The 20,231-nt window shown below is 47.3% G+C and overlaps 2 protein-coding genes across 3 annotated transcripts in view; both read right to left on the reverse strand.

Annotated features, from left to right (window-relative positions):
- LOC115087243 (unhealthy ribosome biogenesis protein 2 homolog) overlaps positions 1-20,231 on the reverse strand; it is a 253,889-nt gene that overhangs the window by 150,859 nt on the left and 82,799 nt on the right. The window contains exon 1 of one of the 2 annotated variants that reach the window (XM_029594180.1): positions 12,756-13,093. The exons of the other annotated variant lie outside the window; for it this stretch is intronic. Within the exon in view, the coding sequence (XP_029450040.1) occupies positions 12,756-13,071 (316 nt within the window). The 5' untranslated portion in view covers positions 13,072-13,093. Of the gene's footprint in view, positions 1-12,755; positions 13,094-20,231 lie in introns of those variants that run through there. 2 annotated transcript variants of the gene reach the window in all.
- LOC115087239 (unhealthy ribosome biogenesis protein 2 homolog) lies at positions 13,050-15,611 on the reverse strand. The gene is given in 2 exon segments (XM_029594169.1): positions 13,050-13,267; positions 13,270-15,611. Coding segments are annotated over 2 exon segments (2,400 nt in total). The 5' UTR covers positions 15,478-15,611; the 3' UTR covers positions 13,050-13,075.

Below are 20,231 nucleotides of genomic sequence, written 5' to 3' on the forward strand. Positions count from 1 at the left end.
TCAGGTGTAGACAGTGTTGCACAGTGGACCCCTGGTCGAGACGAGGTTGGCACTACCTACAGGAGGAGACCTCCTGTAGGTCCTTATCGTCAGAGGTGAGTACACACGGCGTGAAGACCCAACAGGACCTTCACCAATACCAGCCCTCGTTCCCCACAGGTTGAGTTCTTGGGTACCGGGCCCGGATGGACTTAGGTATAGGTCTCTAGATGACGATGAATCCCACAACAGCAGACGGCGTCAGGCATACCAGAGGTCAGGGGCAGGTGGCAAGCAGCAGTATCAGGAAAGAGGCCAAAGGATAGGGCAGGTGGCAAGCAGGAAGAACTGAAGAACATGCAGATGATCGAGGCAGGCAGCAGACCAGATCCAGGAAAATACTGAGGTCAGAACCAGAAGAGCAGTCATGGAGAAGAAGGGGTGTAAGGGTCAAAAACATGGTCTTCTGCCTGACTGGCCACCTCCCCCTTAGGTTGAGTCTGCAGATTCTGGTGGCTGGCAGTACTTTGCTGATGGTACACCAGCAGACAGGAACAAGGCAGGGACAGGCTACAGGGCAAGGCAAAACTGGAAAAGGGTTCAAAGCAAAACAGGGCAAAGATAAGCGAGACAGAACCAAACAAACAAGGACAAACAACAAACAGGACCACCACTGGAAGGCCTGCAGGAAATAAGGGACACAGATAGAGAGGAAGACGGGAACACCCAGGCAAGGGATGTCACTGGGAGCACCAAGAGGCCTAAATAGAGCAAGAACAAGGCAAAGAATACACAGGCAAGACCTTAGACATGACAAGGCAAATGCTCAGGTGGCAACAGCAAGGAGCAGGAGCAACTCGAAGATGAGGCCCTGAGTTGAGAGTGAGGGAGGCTTTTATAGGGCTGGCCTTGCTGCATCATGCAGTCCCTAAGGTGGAGGCTACAGCATGTCTGAACTTGGCCCAGTGAGGGCTCCTGCTGGCAGAAGGACCACCTAGCAGCCAATATTATTACATTTTTACAATCAATGAACAATTAAACTCTGGAATTCATTGCCAAAGAATGTGGTTAAAGCAGTTGGCACAGCTTGGTTTAAAAAAGGTTTGGACAAGTTCCTGGAGAAATCCATAAACTGTAATTAACCAAGCACAATTAGTGAATAGCTACTACTTATCACTGAGCAATGGAGAAATTACTTAACTGATAATTTTGTTTTCCTTAGTGTAGACAGATGGCCTCAGGACCAATGGGTATAGTGTGCTCCTGATAGCAGTTTGAGACGGAGTCAGATTTGAATCTGGCGTCAGCACCAGTACATATACCCGTGCAGTAAGCTCTGCTCTTCAGTATTCTCCTCGAAAAGCAATTGTGGATATTTGTGTGTTTGGATAATTTGATTAACTTGGTTAACTTTGATTAATTTGAATAACTTGATAAATGTGATTAACTTGAACTGGTTGACGTGGACTATAGCTGGAGACCGCCAGTGCCCTCAACCGGTAAACGCCAACATCGGTAACTATGGGTGTCCTAGCAGAAGGGAAGCGTGGCTTACCCATGCTTATCTTGCTCTGGGGGATTGTCACCCGAGGTTTCCGTATTATGAGGCAGCCGTGGGCGGGATAATGAATCCATCTGTCTACACTAAGGAAAACGAAATTATCAAGTAAGTACTTTCTCCATTTCCTAGCGTGTAGCAGATGGACTCAGGACCAATGAACAAAATCTACTCCCAAACCAGGTGGGAGGCTGAATGTGGCCCACTTAGTACTACTCTTGTAAATGCTGTGTCCTCCCGAGCCTGAACATTCAGGCGGTAGAACCTGGAGAAGGTGTGAATGGAGGACCATGTCACCGCCTGACAGATCTCGGCGGGTGACAGCATCTTGGTTTCCACCCAGGACACTGCCTGGGCTCTAGTGGAATGGGCCTTGACTTGTAGAGGTGGAGGCTTGCCTGCCTCAACGTAGGCTGCCTTGATTACTTCTTTGATCCAGCGAGCTATAGTTGCCTGCGACGCCGCTTCCCCTTGTTACTTCCTGCTGTGAAGGACGAATAGGTGGTCCGTCTTTTGTATGGATTCCGACCTTTCCAGGTATCGGACTAGGAGTCTGCTGAGGTTAAGATGGCGCAGACGAGTCCGAGTCCTTATGCTCGTCTAGAGATGGCAGCGAGATGGTTTGGTTTAGATGGAAGTGAGAAAACACTTTTGGGAGGAAGGAGGGGACCATGCGTAGATGTATGGATCACGGTGTGAACCTGAGGAACGGTTCTCGGTAGGATAGTGCTTGAAGTTCAGAGATGCGACGGGCTGAACGTATTGCCACTAGGAATGCAGTCTTCAGGGTTAGGAGTCGTAGGGACAGACTGCAGAGAGATCTGAAGGAGGCTCCCGCTAGGAAGTCTAGTACTAGATTGAGGTTCCATAGGGGTACCAGCCACTTTAGAGGTGGTCGGATCTGCTTGACCCCTTTCAGGAAGCGGGAGACGTCCGGATGAGATACTAGGCTGATGCCTTCCACTTTGGCTCCAAAGCAGGCCAACACGGCCACCTGAACCTTGATGGAATTGAGAGACAACCCCTTCTGTAAGCCGTCCTGTAGAAATTCCAGGATCATGGGAATTTTGACTGTCTGTGGAAGGAAGTCGCGGTCTTCGCACCAGGCTTCGAATATTCTCCATATTCGTATGTAGTTTAGCGATGTGGAGAACTTGTGTGCTCGGAGCAAGGTGTCAATCACCGCCCTCGAGTATCCGCTCTTCTTCAGGCATGTCCTCTCAATGGCCAGATCATAAGAGAGAATCGAGTTGGGTTTTCGTGGAGGATCGGGCCTTGCTGGAGCAGATCCCTGTGTAGAGGTAAGAGGGCTCCCCGTCACGAGTCTTCGCATGTCTGCGTACCACAGCTTTCTTGGCCAGTCCGGGGCCATTAGAAGTACTAGCCCCCTGTAGTGTTCTATCATGCGGATGATCCCACCCAGTAGAGGCCACGGGGGGGGGGGGGGGTAGGGGGGGAAGGCGTATACCAGGTCTTCCTGTGGCCAGGTCTGGACGAGGGCATCGATCCCTTGGGATTGCGGTTCTCGTCTGCGACTGAAGAAGCTGGGAACTTGGGGGTTGGATCGGGTTGCCAGGAGATCCATGGCTGGGGTTCCCCAGCGGTTTACTATCATCTGGAAGGCTGTGGTCGACAGCATCCATTCACCTGGGTCTAGACTTTCTCTGCTGAGGTAGTCCGCAGTGACGTTGTCTTTTCCCGCGATATGGGAGGCTAAGATCCCTTGTAGGTTTGCTTCCGCTGACGCCATTAGGGGATCTGTTTCCAGGGACACCTGTTAGCTTCTGGTTCCCCCCTTGCGGTTGATGTAGGCAACTGTTGTGGCGTTGTCCAACATGACTCTGACAGATTCGCTCCGGAGACTGTGACTGAACTGTAGGCAGGTTAGTCTGACCAACCGGGCTTCCAGTCGGTTGATGTTCCTTCCCGACTCTTCCTTGTCCCATTGCCCCTTGGCCGTCAGTTCCTGGCAGTGGGCTCCCCACCCTCATAGACTCACGTCCGGGGTGAGCAAGATCCAGGTCGGTGAGGATAGCCTTACTCCCTTGCTCAGATGGTCTTCTTTTAGCCACCATTGGAGCTGGTTCTGCGGATCCTCTGGGAGCTGGAGGCAAACGGAGTAGTCCTGGGAGGTCTGGTTCCATCGTGACAGGAGGGAGCGCTGTAGCGGTCGCATGTGAGCTCTTGCCCATGGGACCACTTCCAGGGTTGATGCCATGAGGCCGAGGACTTGGAGGTAGTCCCATACTTTGGGGCGGAAACTTCTTAGCAGGTTTCGTAATTGGTTCATCAGCTTTCTTCTCCTTGTAGGAGGAAGAGTGACCTTGTCTTGTTTGGTGTCGAACTGGACTCCCAGGTATTCTAGAGATTGGGATGGCTGCAGACAGCTCTTGTTTGTGTTGACGACAAACCAGAGGTTCTCCAGTAGTCTTGACTCTGCTGGTCACCTGATGACTTTCCTCTGGAGATTTTGCCCTGATCAGCCAATCGTCCAGATATGGATGTATGAGGATTCCTTCTTTCCTCAGTGTCGCCGCCACTACAACCATGATTTTGGTAAATGTCCGGGGGGCTGTGGCTAGCCCAAAGGGTAGTGCCCGGAACTGGTAGTGGTAGTCCAGGATCGTGAAACACAGAAAGTTTTGATGCTCGTGATGCTTCTGATAGGTCCAGGGATGTAAGGAATTCTCCCGGCTGTATCGCCCTTATGACCGAGCGAAGGGTTTCCATGCGGAAGTGTGGTACCCTCAGGTAGTGATTGACTGACTTGAGGTCCACTATGGTCCGGAACGTTCCCTCTTTCTTGGGGACAATAAAATAGATGGAATAGTGCCCAGTATTTTGCTATTGCGCGGGCTCTGGCGTTATGGCCTTCAGGGCGAGCAATTTGGCCAGCATGGTTTCCACTGCCGTCCTCTTGGAGGGTACGTTACAAGGAGATTTCACGAACTTATCTGGAGGGATGTTGTGGAAGTCCAGATAGTATCCCTCGCGAATGATGGTTAGGACCCACTTGTCCGCTGTTATCTCAACCCATCTTTGGTAGAATAGGGCAAGCCTGCCCCCTATGGCTTCTTCCTGTGGATGGGTCGGCTGATTCTCATTGTGGGGTGCGGCTGGGGCCTGAGCCAGAGCCGGCTACCCTCTTGTTGTGTTAGTTCCAAAAGGACTGGCCCCTGCCTGCGGGGCAAGGTGCTTGATATGTACTCTTCTAGGGTCTAAAATGCTGTGATCCTCTGCCCTTAGGTAATCGGGGAGAGGGGCGTTGGCGTCTTTTGTTCTTGTCCTCCGGTAGCCGAGGTACTGGAGATTCGCCCCATTTGTCAGCTAACTTCTCCAGTTCGCTTCCGAACAGGAAGGCTCCTTTAAAGGGCATTCTCGTGAGTTTTGTCTTGGAAGTTGCATCGGCTGACCAGCTTCAGAGCCAGAGTTGCCGTCTGGCTGTCACTATGGATGAGACGCCCCTGGGTGAGGTGTGTACCAGGTCAGAGGTTGCATCCGTGAGGAAGGATATTGCTGGTTCTAGTGCTTCAACGGGCGTGGTGGCGTTCCTGGTCATTGATAAGCAGGCGCGTGTCACCACAGCACAGCAGGCCGCAATCTGCAGTGACATAGCTGATATGTTGAATGACTGTAAGGATGGATGCCCGACGTCTGTCCTGGGCATCCTTGAGTGCCGCTGCTCCCTCGACTGGAATGGTAGTGTGCTTTGTGACCACGCAGACCATGGCGTCCACTTTAGGGAACACTAGGAGATCTTTGGCTGAGGGTTCCAGTGGGTATAGGGCTTCCAGTGCCCATCCCCCTTTGAAACTGGCCTCCGGGGCATCCCATTCTAGATTGATCAGCTGTTGTATGGCTGATCAATGGGCAATGGTGGGAGGCCTGACTGAGCCCTTCTATGAGAGGGTTTGTCTTTCTGTTACCCTGTGGCACTTGTGCTTGGGATGGCGAGCTCCTTCAAGCTGAGAGACACGAGATCTGGTAGCTCGGTAAGATTCCATTCCTGGAGGGATTTCCCCTTCCTCCAGGGAGTCTTGATCTTCGTCCAAGGTGTCTGTGTCCCCTATGGTGAGGCTTTTGGCCGGAGGAAGCACATCTCTGGGAGGCCTAGAGGGCCCTGAGAGGCTAGGGTCCTCTGGTGGAGAATGTGTCTGTGTCATCGGTGGCGCCAGTTGCATGTGGACAAAGGTGTGTAGACCCTTAAAGAATTCTACACAGGAGAAGGATCCTGGGTCTAGGTTGAAAGCCGCTGCGTTCCCCGGGGGCCCCGTTTGGGGGAGGGTCGCGCTGGGTATAGAGATGTCCGCTGTACTATGGTGGATCCGGATTCCTTTACTGGCTGTGGAGGGGCTTGTCCTGGTTCTCCCAGAGCCTCCTCGCACTGTAGGCAGAGGGCCATGACCTCCTCGTGCTGCACCGCTCTTATGTGGCAGGCTGGGCAGAGGGCTTGTGCCTTGGTTTTCTTGGCCGATGGTCCATGGTTTGTGCGCGTAGGTCGTTGAAACCCCGGTCTGTGCGTGTGATGTATTCGCCGGGAGGCTTAGTTATGTGCTCCGGTGTGCTGAAGATGTGCACACTGCCTTAACTTGTGCGCCTGGCACAGTTGAGCGGGTAGATGTGTGCCCAGCATCCTCGTGCGCGTAGCTGTGCGTACAAGTAATTTGTGCACCCAGCTCGTCTCTGTGCGCACGGTTCAGTTAGGCGGACAGAGCGGCGATCAAGGGGAAATGGCGTCAGTGACCACGTTAACAAGATGGCGACCACCCCGGAGGGTCTCCACGTGGGAGGGCCCTCGTATCGGATTGGGGTCTAGCCTGGACTGGGCTGATCAACCCGATGGTACAGACGCTGGCTGGCAATCTGTGCGGCTATCCGAGCCTCGGAGACTTAGAGAAAGTTTTTTACCTTACCTTGTCTCGGCATTTCCCGGTCTCATTCCGGGTGGTCTCCGGCTGCGGGGGGAGAGGGAAAAGTACCTTCACCGCTGAGCTCGGTATTGCACCCAAGGCCTCTCAGCCGCTCCTGTTGCCGGGGGCTAAGTCCACACTGGGAACCGGCTGCCGGACCTAGGCCTACCTCTGAGGGATCTCGGAAATCACCTCAGGAATTCTCAACTGGGGGAGGGACCCTTAGGTATCACCACAGGAGAGTGGGGCTCGTCTGGAGAGGTAAGATTTCTTCTTTGTTTGGAATTTTCTTTCTTCTTTGGTTTGAATACTCCAACGCTGAGCAAGAGTGTATAGAGTCCCGAACTGCTATGGAGACTGAGAAATACTGAAGAGCAGAGCTTCCTGCACGGGTATATGTACTGGTGCTGACGTCAGATTCAAATCTGACTCAGTCTCCAACTGCTATCAGGAGCACACTATACCCATTGGTCCTGAGTCCATCTGCTACACGCTAGGAAATAGCAGCATGGCATCTATTTACTGTCTGGGATCTTGCCAGGTATTTGTGACCTTATTTGGGCACTGTTGGAAACATGATACTGGGCTTGATGGACTCTCAATCTGACCCAGTATGGAAATTATGTTTTTATAAGTATTTAGACTCCAATCTTTCGATAGCTGCATATATTGGTTCAGTTGTACAGAAGACCTTACTTCCAGCTTGAAACAACATGCCAGTTTAGTCCTTTTATGATCAATGGTCCCTAAAAACAGTAGACCAACTACTCCGAATGCTAGTCAGAGTGGGGACGAGCATCTGAGTGCGGAGCAGAAGCTTCTTTAGCTGCAGTGCAAGACCAATGCGATGTCTGAGTTGGAGGTCCAATAAACACACCGCATTAACAAGATTATGATTTGTGAATAAAATATAAAGAATCATCATTACAGCGGATTACACTTGGATTAACAAGAACATAGTTGCTTCAACCTGAGTCCAAATATACTTGAGCCCCTGAGGCAGCCGTTCTGTTAATGGCGAAACTCGGTCAGAGTCGGGCATTAAGAATACATATGTCTCCACTTCAATAAAGTTTTGAAAAAGACCGCTACATATTGTACGTTGGCCTACAAAAGAAATCTATATATATAGGCTATAGTTATTACACAAGGCTGCATGTTTAATCTTTGGGAAATCCAGAAGGAAAAGAGCAACTCCTATCTTTTTCATTGGCTGTCAACTATGGAGTGAGCAAAATTTAAATTACTAATTGCAACTTTCAGAGTTATGAGGGGCAATGGTTCCAGTTACTTTTGGGAAAAGATGAGTTGGAATATTCTGTGATGCCTTTTAAGATCTTCTCAGGGCTGCCTGTTGTCCTCAGCTAGGAATCAGAAAATGCAATTTAAGCATTATGCTAGTATGATCTTTTTCAGTAGTGGCTCCCCAAATCTGAAATAATTCTTAATTAAATAATTTTAAATTCTGCAATCAAGTAAATACCTGGCTATTTCCTGCAGGCTTTGATGATTGGATACTGCTCTGTTTCTTGTTATTAAAATTAATTTATGAGTGGCAGGTTTTAGGATCATAGTCCTTTCTATATATTTTTTTATCAATTATGTGTTATTTTACATAATTTTGGTTCTTTTATTTTTTAAATATGTTAATTTGTATAATGCCTTTAGAGTGATAGCTAATTAGGTGGTCTAGAAATTTATTAACTAAATAAATTGGATCACCACTTTGGCATCTGCCAAGTACCACCTAGTGACCAGATTAGCCACTGTAAGACAGGATGCAGGGCTCAATGATCTTTGGTCTGACCCAGCATGGCATATCTTATATGTTATTATGAAAGCTCCAAGAATAAAAGGCAAGATCAAACATGAAACCACAACAAGGCTTTGATATACTCTTACATAAACTATTTTAAATATTTTCTTACCTACCCATTCCAGTAAGTTTGGGGTGTGTTACAATAAAGAACACATAATTAATTCATATTACTAAAACAAACACCAATTCACATTGCTGCAGAAAAATCAAATACAACTTTGTAAAACAGGTGGTGGTCAAGCTTTTATGGCTGTCAGCCTGAGGGAAGACAGGGGCTGGGGAGAACTAATTGTAATGGATACAGCTAGAATAGTGAAGGTGGTCATGCTTGAACAACTGGGAAAGAAAACCAGGTTAAACTAGGAGGGACAAAAGATCCTTATCTGTATTATCTACTATTTTACTGTTTTACCTCAACCTGGCCCAACTACATATTCTACTCACCTGGATTTTTTGGACTCTCTCCTCACTGACGTGTCGATACAGTAAGAACGCGTTAGAAAGAGTGCGGCAGTGCCGGGCGCACCCTCGTTTGCCCCACGCACTGTCCTGATCACATACCGCTCAATATTCTATTGAAATGGCATGCAAATGCAAGCCGCGTCTGCGAAGCGCTAGGGGAAGCGTTAGGCCCGCACAACCGATTTTACTGTATAGGCGCTTAATACAGCACCTATACAGTATCCTGGGTGCGCTGGTACCTGTCATTTCAAATGACATTTGAAATGACAGGCACCAGGAAGTGGATCCCAACTTTAACCCATGAAAACCTAAAATCCCCTCCTCTCGAAGCGGCTCGACATGTGCCAACTTACCTTTTGTTGTTTTTCAGCCCTTTCAGCCTTCTCTGCCGTCCTCTCTGCCGTCCTCTGGAGGGGGGGCAGCCGGCGGCGAAAGCAGCTTGCAGCGGTGTCCCCCCCCCCCGGTCCCGGTTCTCCTGACTCTTGATGATGTTCTAGCAGGTACTCCAGCTCGACTTCTGGCTGACAGCTACCCCCCCCCCCCCCCCCCCCCCCCAAGACTGCTGAGTTACGGCCTTGAAACCGAAGCGACGCGTACTTTCCTGGGCTTGAGCGCCGTCACGCCCGCCCGTCCCTGTGCTTTCATTGGCTTGAGCGCCCAAATTGACGGGCGCTCATGCCAATGAAAGCACAGGGACGGCCGTGACGTGACAGACTGCGGGTTCCTTCTGTAGCCCAGGCCGGTGCCAGCCAAAAAAAGGGAAAGGAGACCACGGCCCACAACTGGACCCCAGATAGGCGGCAGCAGGAAATAAAAGGAGACGGCGGGCTGCCTCCAGCGCTCACGTCACCAGCGGCCAAGAATTTAAAAGAAGAGCGTGGGTGCAGCCAAGGGGAAAAAAAAAGGATGTCACACCCGCCCATCCCTGTGCTTTCATTGGCTTGAGCATCCAAATTGACGGGCGCTCAAGTCAATGAAAGCACAGGGACGGGCGGGTGTGACGTCATGGCCGTCCCTGTGCTTTCATTGGCAGGAGCGCCCAAATTGACGGGCGCTCATGCCAATGAAAGCACAGGGATGGCCGTGATGTGACAGACTGCGGGTTCCTTCCGTAGCCCAGGAAGGTGCCAGCCAAAGAAAGGGAAAGGAGACCATGGCCCACAACTGGACCCCAGATAAGCGGCAGCAGGAAATAAAAGGAGATAGCGGGCTGCCTCCAGCGCTCACGTCACCAGCAGCCAAGAAATTAAAAGAAGAGCGCGGGTGCAGCCAAGGGGAAAAAAAAAGACGTCACGCCCGCCCGACCCTGTGCTTTCATTGGCATGAGCGTCCAAATTGACGGGCGCTCAAGCCAATGAAAGCACAGGGACGGGCAGGAATGATGTCACGGCCGTTCCTGTGCTTTCATTGGCTTGAGCGCCCGTCAATTTGAGCGCCTGTCAATTTGGACGCTCAAGCCCATGAAAGTTCGCTTTGCTTCCAAGGCCGTAACTCAGCAGTCTTTTTTTTCGGGGGTAGCTGTCAGCCAGAAGTCGAGCTGGAGTACCTGCGAGAACATCGTCGAGAGCCAGGAGAACCGGGACCGGGGGGGCCGATGCAAGCCGCTTTCGCCGCTGGCTACCCCCTCCGGAGGACAGCAGAGAAGGTTGAAGGGGCTGAAAGCAACAAAAAGTAAGCTGATAACATGTCGAGTAGCTTCGGGAGGAGGGGATTTTAGGTTTTTAGGTTTCTTTTTGGGGGAAAGTTTGCTGTCTACCCTTACCCCTGCCTCTAACGCAGGGGTAGGGGTAGGCGGTAAATTAGCAGGTTAAATGCGTGGCTAAACTCCAGGTTAAAACGGCGATAGTCGGGGCGCGCGTTACTGTATGGGAGGGAATAGTTAATTCGATGGTTTACATCTAATATACATGCCGCGTGCGGAAGGGGTTACCCGGTGACTTACGGGTCGATACAGTAAGGACGCGTTAGAAAGAGTGCGGCAGTGCCGGGCGAACCTCGTTTGCCCCAAGCACTGTCCTGATCACATACCGCTCGATACTCTATTGAAATGGCATGCAAATGCAAGCTGCGTCTGCGAAGCGCTAGGGGAAGCGTTAGGCCCCGCGCAACCAATTTTACTGTATAGGCGCTTAATACAGCACCTATACAGTGTCCTGGGTGCTCTGGTACCTGTCATTTCAAATGACATTTGAAATGACAGGCACCAGGAAGTGGATCCCAACTTTAACCCATGAAAATCTCAAAACCTAAAATCCCCTCCTCCCGAAGCGGCTCGACATGTGCCAACTTACCTTTTGTTGTTTTTCAGCCCTTTCAGCTTTCTCTGCTGTCCTCCGGAGAGGGGGCAGCCGGCGGCGAAAGCGGCTTGCAGCGGTGTGTCCCCCCCGGTCCCGGTTCTCCTGGCTCTCGATGATGTTCTAGCAGGTACTCCAGCTCAACTTCTGGCTGACAGCTACCCCCCCCCCCCCCCCCCCCCCCAAGACTGCTGAGTTACGGCCTTGAAACCGAAGCCAAGCGTACTTTCCTGGGCTTGAGCGCCGTCACGCCCGCCCGTCCCTGTGCTTTCATTGGCTTGAGCATCCAAATTGCCGGGCGCTCAAGCCAATGAAAACACAGGGATGGGCGGGCGTGACGTCACGGCCGTTCCTGTGCTTTCATTGGCATGAGCTCCCAAATTGACGAGCGCTCATGCCAATGAAAGCACAGGGACGGCCGTGACGTGACAGACTGCGGGTTCCTTCCGTAGCCCAGGCCGGTGCAGCCAAAGAAAGGGAAAGGAGACCACGGCCCACAACTGGACCCGAGATAGGCGGCAGCAGAAAATAAAAGGAGACAGCGGGCTGCCTCCAGCGCTCACGTCACCAGCGGCCAAGAAATTAAAAGAAGAGCACGGGTGCAGCCAAAGGGAAAAAAAAGACGTCACGCCCGCCCGTCCCTGTGCTTTCATTGGCTTGAGCGTCCAAATTGACGGGCGCTCAAACCAATGAAAGCACAGGAACGGGCGGGCGTGACGTCACGGCCGTCCCTGTGCTTTCATTGGCATGAGCGTCCAAATTGACAGGCGCTCAAGCCAATGAAAGCACAGGGACGGGCAGGCGTGACGTCACGGCCGTCCCTGTGCTTTCATTGGCTTGAGCGCCCGTCAATTTGGACGCTCAAGCCCATGAAAGTTCGCTTCGCTTCCAAGGCCATAACTCAGCAGTCTTTTTTTGGGGGGGGGGGGGGTAGCTGTCAGCCAGAAGTCGAGCTGGAGTACCTGCGGGAACATCGTCGAGAGCCAGGAGAACCGGGACCGGGGGGGCCGCTGCAAGCCGCTTTCGCCGCTGGCTGCCCCCTCCAGAGGACACCAGAGAAGGTTGAAGGGGCTGAAAGCAACAAAAAGTAAGTTGATAACATGTCGAGTAGCTTCAGGAGGAGGGGATTTTAGGTTTTTAGGTTTCTTTTTGGGGGAAAGTTTGCTGTCTACCCTTACCCCTGCCTCTAACGCAGGGGTAGGGGTAGGCAGTAAATTAGCAGGTTAAACGCGCGGCTAAACTCCAGGTTAAAAAGGCGATAGTCGGGGCGCACGTTACTGTATGGGAGGGAATAGCTAATTCAATGGTTTACATCTAATATACATGCCGCGTGCGGAATGGGTTACCCGGTGACTTAAAGAGGCGGTAAGAGTAGGTTAAAGGGGATAGTGTATCGCAGGAAGGGCTAACGCGGCCAGAAAGTGAGTAGAAAGCGGGTTAGGAGTGGGGTAACCACGGCCCCACTTTACTGTATCGACCTGTGAGAATTCCTCAGGTACTTATCCCAACTCATCTTAGTATTCTCATGTCTGCCTGCATTTATCTTGGCCAAAACCTAATACCGTCATAAGAAAAGCAAATTATACCCAATGCTAAAAACTGAGACTAAGTAATCTGTGATTGACAGTCAATGTATTCCACAGGGCTGCTATCCGCAAACTTTTTCAAAATGAAACAGTTCAAACTTATTTTAGAATTATTTCTACATAGCTCCGAAGAATATACATACATACCAGCCAGTATTTTTTTTAAGGTACTAAATACTGCAATAATAAAGCTGTCTTCTCTTAAATTCTTATCTGGTACCAAGCAGAATACAGTCAAAAACCTCAAAGCAGACTTCAGAAACGGAAAATTCTCTTTTGCAGAGTAAAGTTTCTTCAAGATCTGAGAGCAAAAACTTCTGTATAGCTCAATGTGCTGGAGCTCCACCAGTCCATCTGATGTGTCAGATTTCTTTGGGGTGTTGTCTCTAATGCTGATGCTCAGCTGGCTCAGCTCTGATTCCAGCAGAGTGGTGACACAAGAAACATAGAATGAAGGCACCATTTGCTCATGGGTTTTGCTCCTGAGGGAATGTTGGAGAGCACCTCCTATGTGAAGAACAGTTGATTTCAACACAGTAGACAGTGTTTCTGTGGTTGATGGGTTTTTTTTTCTGCTGCTCTTGGAAGTGAGACATGGTAACACGGCACAATATGCTCTGTGCCATCAAAAGAAGATGTTCCATCTGAGGATTCCAGTTTTTTCAAGTGGTCTGCTAGAGGTGGCATTCATGCAAGGTTTGCACTTAATTAGGAAGGATGTAAATTTTACTAGATTCAGGCGAACACTTTTTCTTCTTTCAATGATTATGTGAAGGAAACTTTCTAAGAAGGTCTGGATAGTCTGGAGAAACTCCAACCAGTATGGTGTGTCCCCACAGCTAGCCAAGTCCTGGCTTGCTTCAAATAGTGTGTTCATGACAATTTCTAGAATGTCACTGGCATGCAACACTTTAAAAACAGAATTAAAATATTTCCCACTTTGTAAGCATGTAAGGAGATGATAAGATTTCATCAAAAACTGAAGAGCTTTCAATTTACTGCAAGAGGTATCAGATGTTGTATTGGTTGCAAAAGATAACAGCAAAAGGAAGCATCGGGCACTGTCTGAAGGCAATAAACTGTCAGGTGTCAAATCAGAAATGATTTCTAATAAACTCAACAGACTGTCAATCTGGCATTCTAGCAAACATGCAGGGGAACCTGTTCTTGCCAGTAACAATATACTTTGAGCAGCATTTCTTATTGCTGTCCAGCATATGGATGGTTCATCCTTTGATTGTTTGTTTTGGTATGATATCAGCACTTTATCATCTGTTCTGCAAGATATGAACTCTTCATGCCAAGGTAAGTCATCTGCTGAAAGTTGATAAAACACTTGATTTGAAACATTCTGCAAAGTGGCACACAACATTTTATTACACTGTCGAATTATACTGGTTATAAAAGCACAGTTCAGTGCCTGGATTTCTGGGAGGATAGGACTATGTAGCACACTATCTGATACCTTCTCCAGTGTAATCAATGTGCTTTGATCTACAACATGTTCTTGGTTTTGTATTGTTGGTAATGTCTTCAGCAGCAAGTCTGCTATAAAGTTCAAGTCATTTGCAGAGAGATATGGCATTAGAATTGTGACATTTGAGACAATAAGGTGCCAATGTGCAACTGGATAGGAAAGAAAATTGAATATGCTTGCACTACCATGCCAAGGCTCGATATCCTCCCTGGTAAGACTTGCTGTTCCAGAATGGAGAATGAAGGCAGCAGCATGCTGCAGAGTTGTGATACTGGACTCACTTTGAAAACTGGCTTGCATTAAAATCTTTTTCATTTTCTGAAGCATGAGCAGTTCCAAATAATATTTACTTGCTGAATCAAACCGGCTCGACAGCCTCACTATTTTATCCCAGCCTTTAACATCAGGAAGAAGGACTGAAAAATCCCAATTCCCAGCAGAAGAGTCTGTAAGCACAGGTATTGCTGATGTGCAAATAGGCGAAACATACTTACTGCAGTTTAGAATTAGCATAGTATTAACTTCCACCCACGTATAGGTGAGGAGAAGAGTCGAGTCACTAACCTTCTCCAGCCAACGAGGAGGGTCTTCTACCAAATAATGATCCCTAAGTAGATGCAATAAGGGCTTTACTAGTTCCTCCCTCATACTATCCATCAGACACTGAGTGCGGTGGATTACAGGTACTGGGGTGATATTGTTCAGGCTCTTCATGTTGAACAGAATGGTATGCAGCACGGAACTCACCGATAACAGCTTCAGTGCTACATCATAATCACCTCTAATATCTGGAAGGATTAGGGTCTGACACTTCTCCAGTACCAGGGTCCAGATATCCAGAATCTGATTTGGGGTAAGCTCAAGGAGGCATTCACAGAGCTTAGTGGTCAGACTGGCTGTCAGAACTGGCTGTCGTAGCTCCTCAGCAGCTGGGCGACATATCACAGTCAAGACTTCCTCAAACATCTTGGGAAACTGGTGAAGTTTGGCATAAGTCTGGAACAAAGTACTTATCAGGATCTCTTGTGCCTTCTGCAGTCGCACTTCAGTGACATCTGCATCAATCCAAGCTGATGCCACCAGGTCATCCAAGTCCGGTTCCACAATCAAGTGATTCAGTACAATCAAGATCTTCAAACACCGAAACCAAGCTGGTATGGAGGCCTGGGGATTATTTATGAGCACCTCTGCCAGTCTGCGGTAGAATTGGAACTGAACCTTTTGATGCCGTATACAGTCTACAGCAACATTGTAGATGTCATGCTCAAGCACAGAGATCAAAAGCTGCTCCACAGCAAGAAGAGCCAAATTCCACTCTACTGGAGAGGAAAGTATCCCTTCCTCCTCACACAAGACAGGGAGCTGGGCAGAGCCACAGAGCCTGGTCAACATGTAGAAGCAACCAGCTGATTCCCCTCCTTGCAGTAAGAATCCAAGAAGAGTTTGTATAACATGGGCACAGAATTTGCCACCATGGCACAATGCAAGTATGTCTCACAGGTGGTGCGGTCACCAAGCTTGGTGAGTAGAATACTGACAGGTGTGAATAGTGTTCTTAAAGGTCCTTTCTTCTTTTCTTGTGCCTGCGTGCATGACAGTAGTTCCTCTTTATAAGATGGAAAGAGCTCAACTGGAAAAATTCCTGCCTGAAGCATGAGCTCAATTTTATTTCGGACTTCTCTACTCAGGTGGTGACGTACTCTGTCATCCTCCTTGACCCAATTTTTGATAATCAGCAAGTGTCTCAGAAGCAGGCAGGGCTGGAGTAGATTTGTGATCACAAGGTTAAATGTCCAGTTTGGATTGCTCTGTTGCCTCTGGTTCAGGATGTACTGATTCAAGGTCAGATGGAGAACATCAAATATCTGTGCGGTGACTGGCTCTTCCATCATCAGCTGCTGGCAGGCCAAGAGGAACAGTTTACTTAGAAGGTTAACCAGCAGTTCCTGCTTTGCAGTGTAGACAATGGAGAGGACTGGAGTGGAAAGGATGACCTGGCAGCAGCTCAACACCGTGCAGATCCCTCTCTGTGGCCTCACAGAACAAGCCTCTGATATCCTCTCATTAATAACCTGAAGCAATATAATTAAAGAAAGAAAAAAAAAGGACATGTTATAAATTTTCTGGCATAAATTTGAAAGGTTTTTAATATATTTCCCTCTGAATTTTTCACTTTAATTACAGAACATTTTGCTTTCCCTGGGTCAACCCTGTTAATATCTGGGGACATTAGGATTTTTTCTTGTTTCTGCTCATTGCGTCAGTATTATCTCTACATCTATTTTCTTAACTTTCCTGTTGGATAAAGAGGAACTAGTATTCCTTAACATACATGAAGAAATATGGCTACAAATTGGAAAAGAATGAGAAATGCACTGGCGGTCATACCTAAAAGTAAATCTTCAAAACCTATACTTAAGAAGAGCTGGGCAAATCTTGGAAGACTCAACCCTAGCACTTGGTTGTCTTGCTTCATCTATTTGACGAAAAGATAAGGCAAGTACAAGTTGACTCAAGTCATTGTACCACTGCTACTGCTGCTACCATTTGCCTACCTCTCTTCTTCTCTTGCTGTCACTAGCTCCTCATCTGGTTCCTGATCCTTCTTCTAAAGCCAATCCCAGAACAATCCCCACTTTCTCTTTCCCCTACCACCCAATCAACCTAGAAGCAGTGCTACTAAAAAGATGCCAGCTATCCTCTAATGCAGTTCTATTAGTGCTGTATGAACCAGCGATTCTCAACAGATGTGTCGGGTCACACTGGTGTGTCATGAGGACCTGGGAGGTGTGTCATAGGGCCAACAGAAGACTGTTCTCATCAGCCTGGGCAGGAGTTGGCCAACTTCTCCTTTATTGGACATGACAGGACGCTGTTCTTGCTTCCTACTCTTCTTCCTGGCCCAATGGGTGGCTAAAGGGAGCGGTGTTCTTTTACTCTGTATTTGGTGAAAGTTGGTCTGTCTGTGTTCTGTGTGTGTGACTGAAGTTATTTTACTAGCATATGGAGATATGTATCAGTCTTTTTTGTTATTTTCTCAATAATATTTTGGAGTTGCACTGCTGCCTTTTCATAGGGCTATTGCTGTTTGAGTCCTTGGAGTTAGTGCTGTTGTAGGGTAATGAAGGAATAATCGATTATTGTGTTTGTTTATTGAAATTACATGCATATACTGAAAATGACTGTTTAATAACAAAAAGGGCCGAAGACGTTTATTAAGTTTCTGCATTTCTTTAAATGGACAATGGTAGGTTGGAGATTGACAAGAATTTCTGAGGATCTGAAATAGCATGCAATATGCTGTTTTCAATCATAGATATAGTCAGTGACTGTTTTAAAATACTGCAGATAGACATCTGTTGCTATGCTACAAAATAGCCATGCCTATAGCCATGACTGTATATGGCTAGTGGCATCATATAGCTTGGCTATTCATACAGGATGTTGTACATGAAGTCCTTTTATGAGAGAAACTGGAACATACATCAAGTCTGAAAGAGACACTTGTTCTCAACTGCATTGCCAAGCTATTGAGAACTTATAAAAGACATTGTTAATATTGCATCATTGGAGACAAAGAAAAGCTCAAAGGAAGAAGAAGAAAACATTTCTGCATCCTGTCTCCCCCACTTACCCAGATTTAGCACATCAGGATGATTTGGAGAAAGTGTCAATGTAAAATGCAAAGACAGGAATTTAGAATTACACCACATTATTATTATTTTACGCTTAAAGATCCCTAGACAATATTATGAGAAGCATCTTATATAGTATATATTATGTAAACTGTAATTAATAAGATATGGTTTGTTTACTTATTGTCACCTGTTATTAGTTTGTTTAACAAAACATTATGCAATGTCCAAAACAATGATAATTTTTTTAAGGTTTTTTTTTCAGGTTTTGCATTATTATACAGTGCACCTGGTAGCAGAATGTGTTCATGTTGCTATTACTGAGATGACACCACAATCCAAATTTTTGTATGGTGAGTTGTATGGGAACATGTCCTAGTTCTGCTATTCAGTTATTGTTGAGGGACGGGTTTCCTATGAATGCAGTGTATATGTTTACATTTAACACAGTAATGACAGCAGAAAAGGACCAAAAGGTCCATCCAGTCTGCCCAGCAAGCTTCCTATGGTAGTAGTAACTGCCGTGCAGGTTACCCCCATATTTATGTTAAGGATAGCATAATAACTTTCATGCAGTTATCATGCTAGCAACATTTTTAATGGGTGTGAACCTTCTTGAAAATTCAGACACTACTGCTTGACATGCTTTGCTTATGGACTTGCCCACAGAAGCAGTTCTGTACTTTTTTCCTTTATGTCTGCATATCAGTACCCCAGACTGTAAAAGTCAGGGCCTATGTTGGTTGTTGTCTGATTCCAATTCCCCTTCCCCCCACCATTGAAGCAGAGAGCAATGTTACAGTTGCATTAAAAGAATCAAGGCTTGTTGGTTAAGCATAGTAAACCCATGCTTTCTGTTAAGGGTAGTAACTGCCACTCCATTCAGGTTAACCCCATGCTTATCAGTACCCCAGACCATACATGTCAGAGCCCTCGCTGGTTGCTGTCTGAATCCAATTCCCCTTTTCACCTGCCGTTGAAGCGGAGAGCAATGTTGCAGTTGCATCAAATGCATCAAGCCTTACTGGTTAAGGTTAGTAATCTCCATGCCTTTAGTTCCGTAACAGGGATCTGTACTTGGACCGGTGCTTTTCAATATATATATATATATATATATATATATATATATATATATATATATATATATATATATCTAAATGATCTGGAAAGGAATACGACGAGTGAGGTTATCAAATTTGCGGATGATACAAAATTATTCAGAGTAGTTAAATCACAAGCAGACTGTGATACATTACAGGAGGCCCTTGCAAGACTGGAAGATTGGGCATCCAAATGGCAGATGAAATTTAATGTGGACAAGTGCAAGGTGTTGCATATAGGGAAAAATAACCCTTGCTGTAGTTACACGATGTTAGGTTCCATATTAGGAGCTACCACCCAGAAAAAAGATCTAGGCATCATAGTGGATAATACTTTAAAATCGTCGGCTCAGTGTGCTGCAGCAGTCAAAAAAGCAAATAGAATGTTAGGAATTATTAGGAAGGGAATGGTTAATAGAACGGACAATGTCATAATGCCTCTGTATCGCTCCATGGTGAGACCGCACCTTGAATACTGTGTACAATTCTGGTCGCCGCATCTCAAAAAAGATATAGTTGCGATGGAGAAGGTACAGAGAAGGGCAACCAAAATGATAAAGGGGATGGAACAGCTCCCCTATGAGGAAAGGCTGAAGAGGTTAGGGCTGTTCAGCTTGGAGAAGAGATGGCGGAGGGGGGATATGATAGAGGTCTTTAAGATCATGAGAGGTCTTGAATGAGTAGATGTGACTCGGTTATTTACACTTTCGAATAATAGAAGGACTAGGGGGCATTCCATGAAGTTAGCAAGTAGCACATTTAAGACTAATTGGAGAAAATTCTTTTTCACTCAATGCACAATAAAGCTCTGGAATTAGTTGCCAGAGGAGGTGGTTAGTGCAGTTAGTGTAGCTGGGTTCAAAAAAGGTTTGGATAAGTTCTTGGAGGAGAAGTCCATTAATGGCTATTAATCAATTATACTTAGGGAATAGCCACTGCTATTAATTGCATCAGTAGCATGGGTTCTTCTTAGTGTTTGGGTAATTGCCAGGTTCTTGTGGCCTGGTTTTGGCCTCTGTTGGAAACAGGATGCTGGGCTTGATGGTCCCTTGGTCTGACCCAGCATGGCAATTTCTTATGTTCTTACATTCTTAATGTGTTCATTGTATCATAAAAGTGAGCATCATCTGCAGATGCGGCCTGACCGTGTTATGGTTATTGATGTTTGGGTGGATCCTTGGACACTGTGGCAGCTGATCACGCCCACGGTCAGCTTTTCCACTCAAATTTTTCCTGCATTACCAGTGAGATTTTTGCTACTAATTCTGCCGTAGCCATACCTTGGAGGATATCTCTCATCATTTGCAATTTTGCATAGACTGATTTGGATAATGTGCGTTTGAGGGATTCTGATAAAGTCGCTATTTCCTCTTTCACTTTTTGTTTCTCCCTCTGGCTAAGTTTCTTACAA

Source organism: Rhinatrema bivittatum, chromosome 3, assembly GCF_901001135.1.
Source record: "Rhinatrema bivittatum chromosome 3, aRhiBiv1.1, whole genome shotgun sequence".
NCBI lineage: Eukaryota > Metazoa > Chordata > Amphibia > Gymnophiona > Rhinatrematidae > Rhinatrema > Rhinatrema bivittatum.